At 44.4% G+C, this 10,905-nt stretch overlaps 2 protein-coding genes across 2 annotated transcripts in view; both read right to left on the reverse strand.

The window, feature by feature from the left end:
- SNAI1 (snail family transcriptional repressor 1) overlaps positions 1–5,355 on the reverse strand; it is an 8,650-nt gene extending 3,295 nt beyond the window's left edge. Inside the window, exon 1 of the mRNA XM_009645408.2 lies at positions 5,294–5,355. Within this exon, the coding sequence (XP_009643703.1) occupies positions 5,294–5,355 (62 nt within the window). The remainder of the gene's footprint in view (positions 1–5,293) is intronic.
- RNF114 (ring finger protein 114) lies at positions 5,031–10,613 on the reverse strand. The gene is made up of 5 exons (XM_009645409.2): positions 10,413–10,613; positions 9,371–9,477; positions 8,490–8,604; positions 7,477–7,584; positions 5,031–7,252 (listed from the first exon to the last, which is right to left on the reverse strand). The coding sequence occupies exons 1-5, from the start codon at positions 10,611–10,613 to the stop codon at positions 7,187–7,189; spliced, it is 597 nt and encodes a 198-aa protein (XP_009643704.1). The 3' UTR covers positions 5,031–7,186.
- Positions 10,614–10,905: the final 292 nt, after the last annotated feature.

A 10,905-nucleotide genomic window follows, 5' to 3' on the forward strand; every position in this document is an offset into this window, starting at 1 on the left:
CGCGTGGCTGCCCCTGCCCCACCGCTGGGGGCTGCGGGGCAGATCAGGACAAGCCTCCGCCGTGCCCCGCTGCTCCAAAGCACTGCTGGGATGCAGCCCGGCTGGGGGAGCAAGCTTGGCTGCGGGCTGTTAACCCTCTGAGAAGGGGCAATGATTTGTGGAGGAGCGGGATGGGCCCAGCACAGCCCTTGCTGACTCCCCCCCGCCAGGCAGGGGTCAGGAGCACCTGCCCGGACATGCCTCTCCCTGCTGCTGGGCAGGGTTCAGGCAGCGCAGCCTCCCCTAGCAAGCTGCACTCCGGTTTTCTTCCCTCCTGCCTTCCCCTGACGCCTGCCCCACGGGCATGGCAGCGTGGGTCAAATGGCCCCAGGAGGCACATGCTCCCTTTGGCTTTCCGCTTCCTGGGGGACACGTGCCCACGGGAAGGTGCCCATGGGAAGGTGCCCAGGCCTTGCTTGCAGGTGCTGGGGGAGTGGTGAGCAGAGCTGGAGTGGTCCCCCCGGCCTGGCGGTTAAAAAGCCCAGCCTGGGCTTCCAGCTCAACCCATCCCTCCAGCTCACGTGGGGATTTCCCCACTGGAAGGACTCAGGGCACGGGTCCAGGCACCTGCTGGAGGAGCCATGCTCAGCTCCAGCCCAAGACAGCTGCCGGCAGCGGGTGGCTGCGGGAGGAAGAGGAACAGGACCTGCTAGGAATGCCTCCTCGCTCCCAGCCAGCGCTCGGCCCTGCCACTCGAAAAAGAGCCCGTGGAGCCGGGCCTCTTGTGACTCAGGCACCACACACTGCTCCGCCAGCCCCCGCTGACCACACGTTACTGTTTAGCCACAACCCGTATGAAATGCAGAAGTGGGGAGCAAAGCTTTCCACTGGCACGGCTGCAGTGCAGGGGGCTGAGCTCACGGTCAGCCTTTCCTCAGGGCAGGAACAGCTCGGGAAGCTTGTCCTGCCAGCCAGGCGCAGTCCTGCAGAGTGGAGACGCGTCTGCAAACTCTTCCCCTGCAGCCACGTGCTCTGGAGCTGGATCCGTCCTGCCTTTGCTGCAGAATTGCCCATGGCTTTCAGCAGGTGTTCATCTGCTCAACTCTGGATCAGCCTGAAGTGCGGAGGGAAATGTGCCCCCAAAGGCCTTGGGGGATGCAAATCACAGAGAGCAGGTCCACCTCATTTCTTGTGGGGGTCCAGAGGTGCAGCACCCCGTGGTGCAGGGGGCAGAGCCTGGGTGCTGCCGCAGGTGCCTCCCCCAGCGCCTCACCAGTGCCACCCCGCTCCTCCACCTGCCGCGGATGTGGTTACGCTGGGGGCACTTGTACGCGGAACCCAACGAGGTGGTTTTCTTTGAAGAAGCAAAGCCTGCTCCTCTGTTCTTTCTGAAACGTTAATAATCAGATCTGTTCCAACCACTGCGCGTGGAAAAAACTTGCATGTGCTAGAGGAAAAATCGAGATCAAGGGAGAGAGTGACCTGACCTGCCCATGCCCGTGAGCCAGCAAGCTACGGGACAGAGAACGGGAGACCAGAGGGGAGAGGAAGCTCTGCAATGATTCACAGGCTGGAAACGGCAGTGGTTTCTCAGCTGTCCCACCCTGCACCAGAGCACCGGGCTCTGGCGGCTGCTGAGCCCAGGGTGGTCAGAGCAGCCCTGCTGCTGGCCCGTGGCATGGCTCCAGTCCCAGACCCGCATGGACTGGCCCAAGGGGGACAGAGAGCGGGAGACCAGAGAGGAGAGGAAGCTCTGCAATGATTCACAGGCTGGAAACGGCAGTGGTTTCTCAGCTGTCCCACCCTGCACCAGAGCACCGGGCTCTGGCGGCTGCTGAGCCCAGGGTGGTCAGAGCAGCCCTGCTGCTGGCCCGTGGCATGGCTCCAGTCCCAGACCCGCATGGACTGGCCCAAGGAGCTCACAGACACATGCTAACCACCTCCAGAGCAGCAAGCCTGCTGCAAATTCTTCTTTTTACCTTCTTTGGCCCTGTGAAGCATCGCAAATATCCTGCTGTGGAGCAAAGCTCCTGCTGCCAAGGGAGACTGTGATGGGGCAAGGGGAAGTTCTGGCGATGCAGTGTGCACCCTGATGGCAAGACCGGAGAAGCTCCATGAAACCCACTGCATACCCCTGAGCCCGGTGGCAGAGGACAGGGATGAACGACAGGGCCGGGAAGTGCGAGCCCCATTCTCTCCAAAATGCAAGACCTCCCTCTGCTGTCGGCACACGCCGTGCCGGCCACCGCTCCAGCAACCAGGATGGGTTTATTTCCCCTGGGCTTAGGGAATGGAAGGGAACCTCATGGCATGGGGGTACTAAAACAGCTCCCAGAAGCTCCACTGCATTATTTTTTTTAAGCCCAGCATCCAAGTACTAGGTAAAGACAACAAACGTGAGAAGAACTAGAAAAGAAACCCAAGCCTGTAGCAACCACACTTCTTTTTGCTAAGCACTGAGTATCTTCTGGAGTTTTGGGGAAGGAAAAGGAAGTTTTCATAGTGGTTTCAACAGTCCGCATTTGTATCACCTGAAGAATAATGTAGTTTAACCCAGCAGGCAGCTAAACACCACACAGCCATTTGCTCATTCCCTTCCCTCCCTTCCCAGTGGGATGGGAGAGAGAATCGGAAAAAAGGTAAAACTCGTGGGTTGAGATAAAGACAATTTAATAGGGCAGAAAAGAAAGGGGAAATAATGATAAAAGCATATACAAAACGAGTGACGCACGATGCAATTGCTGACCACCCGCTGACCGATGCTCAGCCTGTCCCCAAGCAGTGATCCCTCTCCCCCAGCCATCTCCCCCCAGTTTATATACTGAGCATGACTTCATATTAGAGATATGGTTTAGTAGTGGACCAGTACAGTTGGACTCGATGATCTTAAAGGTCTTTTCCAACCAAATGATTCTATGATAAAAAATGAGTTGCTTTTGAAGAATGAAGCACAGATCAACACAACTGTGACATGAGGCTCCGCATTAGAAAAACAAAGCTCCACCCCTAAAACAGGGAAATGCCCCGTTGTCATTTTTACTATATTTAAACCAAAGAAAAGCTTTAGGACCATGAGCATATCCCTCATTTGCTTTTCCATGACTTAGCCTTGCTATTGCGCAAGAGGTTAATCCTTATGCTGGTCTTACCTGTGACCATCCAGTATAGCTGGCCAAAGGCCTTGAAGCAAATTTGCTGTGCCTTTGTCAATGAGGTGACACAAGGACCCAGAATATACCATTATTGCTTTATCATAGATGGGATCCTTTACAAGATCTCATCCCCCCCAACATAAGGAGACCAGGGATTGCTGCAATTCCAGATGAAGCGATGCCTTTGTGTTAGGCAATTAATGCTGACAACAATTTATCAGGCCTACTAGGGTCAGTTTTTGAGTTTTTGACTAGAGACAGATTAACTTAAAAAAAAAAAAAAAAAAGCTCAACTGCAAGCCTGTCTCCTCCCATCCTGCCCTTTCCCCCTGCGCTGATCGTCCTCCTAAGGCTGACTCCCTGTGCCAGACACTGGGAATTTCACAGGTCCGAGGTGGCTGGATTGTGTTATCACCAACAATGGGCACTTGGGATTTGCTGTGGCTACAGGATCAGCTGCTGACGAGGTGAGAGCAGCTCTGGCCGAGTACCTCACTCTTCCGCAGTGATGCTCCACTGGATTCAGAAGCCCAGACTAACTTCTTCCATAATAAGGCTTTTTTTCATCACGAGTTTCCGCACACAAACGAGATGAATCAAGGCTTTACACAGAACACGCATGCCTCTCAACAGAATATCTTTTTAAAAATCAACCAGCAAGCACCAGTAAGACATACCACAGCATGTGCAAACAGGCTTGTATTTGTTAAGTTGATGAAATCAGCTGCATGGAGACACAAAGCTCCTCAGCAGCTGGAGTAAGTGGGAGTCTGCGGCAAGGTTTATCTCTGAGCAATTCTATGGATGCTCATCACAGCACAGAAAGCAGTGCTGTGAATTCTGCTGTTAGCAAGCCAGCAGGTGCCAGGGCATCACTTCTTACTCAAACACTAACATAATCAAAAGTTAAAGTGGAACTAGTGTGCATCTTCCAGTCAGTATTTTTGGTCTGTACCTTCTGTGAAATAATTCCCAAGTAATAAATCAATGCAAATCAAACCCAGGTTGTACAGTCAAGGAAGGGGTCTGCGCAGGCAGGGTACAATCACGCAGCACAAGCAATTTCTGACCGGTCATCGCTGCAAGCCAGCCCTCGCCGCCTCACTTGGAGCTACCCAAACTGAGCACAACACGCGGATATCAACATCACAAACTGTTATGGTTTAACCTGGCTGGCAACTAAGCACCATGCAGCTGCTCACTCACCCCCCCCCCCCCCCCTCAGTGGGATTGGGGAAAGAATTGGGAAAAAAAGTAAGACCCGTGGGTTGAGATAGAGACAGTTTAATAAGAGAGAAGAATAACAATAGTAATAATAATAATGATAAGAGAATATACAGAATATATAAAACAAGTGATGCACAATGCAATTGCTCACCACCTGCTGACCGATGCCCAGCCCATCCCGAGCAGTGATCACTCCCTGAGCCATGATCACTCTCTCCATGATCAACTGACTAACTCCCCCCCGAGCATGACGTTACATGGTATGGAATAGCTCTTTGGTCAGTTTGGGTCAGCTGTCCTGGCTGCGCTCCCTCCCAGCTTGTTATGCACCTGGCCAAGCAGAAGCTCAGAAAGTCCTTGAGTAGTCTGAGCACTACTTAGCAACAACTAAAAACATCAGTGTGTTATCAACATTCTTCTAAATCCAAAACACAGCACTATGCTATCTACTACGAAGAAAATTAACTCTACCCCAGCCGAAACCAGGACACAAACCTGACAGCCAGGGGAGTGGAAGCTATGGGAGCTGTAAAGATCTCAACAGAAAAGCCCAGCTAGGCAGTCACACTTCCCCGATTTCACAAGAAACCCCAGGGGGGTTTGTTTCTATGGCTTACAGGAGTATTCACATACAAGGCTGCACCTGCAGAACTTGCTCTGATCTTGATCCGAACTATTTTTCATAACCTAAGTGGCCTGCTGGTTGAAAGTTTATGTAAGTTGCAACTAATCATTACAAAATATTTAATGGAAGCCAAAAGTTGAAGTCTCTGCATTTCTCAATGTCTGTTGTGCTCCCTGTGGTGTTATACAGCAGGCAAGAAGTGTTTTTAGGGAGGTGCTAAAATGAAACGTACGGATCACAAGGAAGAAATGACAAGAGTTGACACAAAGATAGGATTTTATAAATTAAACAACCTTTATTTGTAACTCACCTTCGAACGTCAAAAACATGACAAAGTAATTGCTCGGAAGCTTCTAACGGCTCCTCAACCATTTTATCCGAATTGCATGGAAGTGCACTTAGAATAGGAGCAGAAATCTAGATTCCGGTCAACAGGTATCACCAAATTGCATTCTAGCCAGAACCCAGAAATCCCCATCCAACCACTCATACCTTGTAATCGCTTTGCAGATCAAGCATTAAAAATAACCAACCCCAAACACAGTACTTCTTCTGCAGTACCATGATTTCCCCCACCCGCCAAGACTGAGCTTCCAAGTCACCACGCAGATACCTAAGGATGAGTCTAAATAGCCCATACCAAGTTGGGGAAAACATACTAAAGCCTCGTTCAACGTGTTAGAGGTCTGGCTGGACACAAAATTTAATCAAGAGGTTTTAGCTGGGGTGCGTTTCATTGTTTTAAGGATAAGGCTATGCTGCAGCCTGCAGAGCATGATGATATTAAGTTTACCCGTCAAATAAATTAATTAATACTCAATTCTGTGGTGGTGCAGGTCTACTGCTCCAATTAAACATGCTTTAAATTAGACTAGATATTTCAACACTACTGTGATTTACAAGTTCTGGTCAGGTGTCTTAGATTGTTAGATCTCAGCATCTTGACTGTGCAGTTAATGAAAATGTTAAAACTAAAAAGGAATCTCTGTAGTAAAAGTGTAGGCTTGAATATAGAGTATCCATTTACCAGGTACTGGAATTGTCATCCTGCTTTCTGGGTTATATTTTACTTTTTCTTTGAAGGCTATACCTGCAAACTATACATTTAATATTATATTGAAAACAATCTAAGTACAGCTTCAGCTACTTTTAGCAACATTTACACAAAGAACAGGAATTCAGAATACCTGTTAAATTCTGTAATGCAAAGGTAGTACTATGAATTATTGGTAAATTTTGCTACCAGCTTGCCTTGAGAGATGGAAAAACTAGGAAAATTTACAAAAATTCTAGTTTAAATAGAAAGCAGAGGTATTGAAAAAAACCCTTCTGAATTCCCCTATCAGCATAAGGCTTAAAGTCACTAGAAAACCAGTTTCAAAACCACCAATTTATCATAAAGCCAGCAAATATGATTAATATTTGCTAACATATTTAAAAATGATGCATTTTAACTGAGACCAACATTAAACTTTATTTTCCAGGCTAGAAATTATGGTCAAAAGTATGGAAAAAAGTAATAATCATGCATAGAACTAAAGTATTTTGAACTAGTTGCTTACACAAGTGCAAAGATTTGCCAAGAAAGTTTGTAGTGTGAAGACTCATACTGAAGACGTGTTTTCCATATAGTTGAGAGGCTGCATGTAAGAATTTAAACACTGGGAAACATTATGAAATCACAGGCATCATAGGTCACTTTAAATGAGAGCTGGCCTGACAATTACAGGTAGCACCTACAGAGGTCTCACTAAAGGAAAACAGCTACAAATACACCTCTCATACTGTCATTTAAGATGCGCGAATGAGATAGGGGAAGAGATACTTATTAACTAGTTCAGGCCGTTCCACTTGGAATGGTTTTGTTTATAGACAGTCAAGTGAACACAACTGCAAAAGAAACCAGGAAACAGGCATAGGTAAAGGAAAACAGATTTGTCTCCTCCACGTTACCTACAATTAAACTTTGTGTGAAGGGAGTAAGAAAATTAGACTGACAGGGTCGAATGGCATAGACAGTGTTAACAAAAGACAGAGTGTTACAGAAATATCAAACCAGGACTTGAAACGGAGATTGGGATTGAAGAGTCTTCTGTATTTCTGGATGCCTGAGTTCATCTTGGGATGTACAGGGAGAAGTGCGAAGATGCTGGGCATTTCCCCCCCATGGAAGCTTGGTTTTACAGTTAATCTTCTAGTTGGTTCATTTATCCCGCAAAGAACGCATCAAAACCTGTGCCATCATATCATCTTCATCAGCATCATAATCCTATAAACAAAGGGTACAGAAACTCTTTTACTGCAACAGCCATGCTGGTTAATGCAACACCAAATAAGAACAGAAAAAAAAAAGCTCTCTTCCTTTGACTTGCCAATAATCCAATTTCTCTCATGATACCATCTGCATGGATGAGATTTCACAGTAGTGGCTATGTGAAAGAGCTGGGTTTTAAGAGTCATCAGGCTGTATTCCAAGGGTGAGGAAACACATACCACAAAAGTATCGTACGAAAAGCGATGTCGTCTTTGAAGGTGCTCCATGAAGTTAGCACTCCTGTAATTTGGATCTCCCCATGGCATTGAGGCACAAATTGGGCAAACCTTCAAGAAAAACAAAAAAAAGCCAATTAAGGCCCAATGGTTAACTGCTTTAACATCTACAGTAGGAAAGGCAGGACAGAGACAGCATGGAAGATTGAAGTTTGAGGTTTGTGACAATCACCACTCCATATGCAAAGTGATGTCATTAGTTTGCTGGGACATTTAATACAAAAGCCTCAGATAACCCTGAACAATTTTAATTTAAGCCTTAGATCTCCAAACTGCAATGGTTTACTCTTCGCTCTACATTCTGAAAATCACAATTGACTACAGCTGTTTGCTTTAAAAGATTTCAGCCTTTATTTCTCAGTAACAAAAAAGTTGCCTTGATCCCCTTTGCAAAGATCACTTCTTTCTAAGGAAAAAAAGGAACAATTTTTTCTAACTAATTTGGAATTCCAAAAAACTTGCCAGAAAATGAAAGTTTCAAATTCAGTTCCATGTTTTGCAATTCCTTTTATATGAGAGGGAGTATCAGCAGATAAAGATTACTAGAATGATAGACTATTTTTTGCAAGCATTTTTCCCAATGGTTTATAATATCTTCTTGCTGAAAACAGAAGAGGGGAAAACTAAATGCCTGACATCTTTCTGAAATGATATCTTATTAATTTTGTTTGTTACTGTGCCTAATTAACTTTGGATGTCTGCCATTTTTCAAATATGAAAGGAGGATGTGACCTAGCTGCAATAGGAACAGAGACTAGTCACCTCCAAAGAATGTATTGAAAACCAACGTCAAAATTCTGTAAAAGTTAAATGCATGAACAGCATGCCCACATTTGACTTTAACAGGAGTAATTATAAATATGTACTTAACTTCAAGAGTAAGTCTCTAATTCATTGTTTCAAAGGGATTTAAGACTAGACTTCATTGCAATTCTTGCACCAAGACTTTTTATTACCACTTGTTTTGCATCCATGCTGTGCAATGTTTTGCAGTGTTCAACTAGTCCTTCTTGATCAAAGTTTTTCTCGCTGCAATACGGACAAGGAAAGGTAAAGCGATTTGGGAAGTTCCTAGTTGGGGGAGGAAAAAAAAAAAAAAGGTTATTTATCATTGTAAGAAAGTTAAAAAAGTTTTAGGATTCAATACACAAAAAAGTTGTCTAATCAGCTCTTAAGAATACAAATAATTTAAAGCAATAGCCTTATTTATGCAATTAAGACAAGCTAATTTTAAGAATCAGCTTTTCAATTCCCAACAATAGCTTAAGGAATTACTAATATCATCCATATTTACACAGAATGAGAGCTCTTCTACAAATATTATAAATGCTACTTATCATCATGGGCTTTTTGGTTTTTTTGTTTGTTTGTTTGGGTTTTTTTAAATGCACATGGTATCTCCCAGTATGTTACAATGCAGATGAGTGCACTGCGGTCAATTCCAATTTCCCTTCATTATAAGTTACTACAATCAAGAGACAGAGATACAAATTTTTAAATGAAAAATAGCTACTTTTACTGAGTATCCCGATCTTTAAGATGCCTAGTGCATAGAAAGCAGAATGGCTTGCCCGTGCACAGTCAGATGCAGGATTAAGGCTGCAGTGTTTAACTGTTTAAGGATTAAACCAATACCCAAACTGAGCAAAGAGGTAAAGTCTGCTTTTACTCCAAAATTCTACAGTTCACATGAAACCCCATAATGCAATTAAATTTTTTAAAGATAAAAGGACTTTTCTCAGAAGAATCAAAATTGAGATTTTATCATGATTGATCAGTGACAGCCCTGTTTTTATGACCAAAAAAAGACAGATATTTCCAGAGAAGAGTTAGTTACCTGGTGTTGTGAAGTGGCTCTTTAGTTACAGCTTTCACACCTTCCATTATATAATTCTGGTACTTTGAACAAGAAGCTGCATGGCTACGCATCTTTGAGAGATACATCTGTGCAGGCAACAATTGCATAGCAAGGTTAATTTAAACTATTTGCAGTTAATTCTACACTTTTAAGCAGTAAAGAACTACTAAACGTGTAAAACAAAGCAGTTTTCTGCAGACAGCGCTAAAGCAGGAAAACCCAAACAGTTCAGCTGGTGAGGTGGAAAGCTTTGAGATCATAGATTAGTTAACCTGTAACTTTGCTGCCTGTAATATTTTACAAATACACCACTGTTCAGGACAGCTCACTTTCTTAACCTATACTCCAGTATAAAAAAAATAATGCTTCATATGCCAGTTTACCTGGTCAGTGAGGAGAAAAGACAGTGTATGGAAAATAATTTGGCTTTTAGTACAGATCTTGGTGTAGACTGATTGCTAATTGTTCAGTCCCATTAATGAAAATTCAAATTTACAATAAGTAAAAGTTACATTCAATTAGTGCTAAGAAGTCCAACTTTACAAAGAGAAATGAAATGACAGGAAGGATGCCATACAGGTATTCAACATGCAGAAAACTAACAAACAATATGTTGATGGAATACACCACCTGTATAAGACAACTTTGACTCATAACTGTTGCAAATGAAGCAAATAAATTTCTGTTTAAAAGCCAAAGAGATCACTGTCCAAAACCCACATCCACTGTTTCACTACAATGTTCCTCCCACTGAGGTGTGCTCACAGAAGCCACTTCAGAAGCAATATTTTACTATAATTTGTAATCAGTATTTTTCATCTGAAATTCACTTCCTGAAGAGGTAACAATAAAAAACTGTGGAAAGAACATCAACATTTGGGTGCTGCCTATATAAAATCTTTAGTACTTATCAGAACAAACATTTGGACACGATTCTGCAGAAAGCTGAAGAGCAAGCACTTTATTTCCCTCTGGCCAAGCAGGCACACCTCATGCACTTAATTTCCCAATACTTTCATACTTTTTTATTGCAGCCATTACAAGTGGTTTCCGTCGTTTCAATTTGCTTTTCCAAGTCCAGAGCTCTGCTGCCGGGCGACAGGGTACTGCGGCAGACACCACAAACTGGCTTTTTCGGCTTAAGACATTCCTGCAGGCACAGAGTGCAAAAGCTAGGGTGGGAGAAAAAACAGTAGGTGGTGAGAACAGCTCTCCTGGACATGCAGCATAAATATCCAGAACCTTTACATCTCTTCCGCCCTAAGTGATAACAGAGTCTCAGAAAATGTTCTCCAGTAAAACAGCAGCCTGTTGACATTTGCGCATGAAGGGAGGAGTAGGATCCTAGTTTGTTATGCTCAGCGTTATCAGCTTTCGGACAGCAGTTTGCTCCTTCTGCTTCCTTATCTTTCATGACAGAAAATAATGGAAAGTGAAACAATATCAGTTTTTCCTGCTGGTATGCTTTGGTTTGTTTTTGGTTTTTTTTTTCCCCTTTCATGGAAGCCCCAGGC

This window comes from Egretta garzetta, unplaced genomic scaffold (assembly GCF_000687185.1).
Source record: "Egretta garzetta isolate BGI_Z169 unplaced genomic scaffold, ASM68718v1 scaffold188, whole genome shotgun sequence".
NCBI lineage: Eukaryota > Metazoa > Chordata > Aves > Pelecaniformes > Ardeidae > Egretta > Egretta garzetta.

Bases quoted from the DNA above. Each gene is read 5' to 3' on its own strand.
- RNF114 (XM_009645409.2), bottom strand. From the start codon at position 10,613: ATGTCCAGGAGAGCTGTTCTCACCACCTACTGTTTTTTCTCCCACCCT. The intron at 9,478-10,412 runs GTATGAAAGTAT...TTGCCTGCACAG, and splicing joins GTAATGGCTGCAATAAAAAA to ATGTATCTCTCAAAGATGCG. The intron at 7,253-7,476 runs GTATGTGTTTCC...CTTTGTTTATAG, and splicing joins TTTCGTACGATACTTTTGTG to GATTATGATGCTGATGAAGA.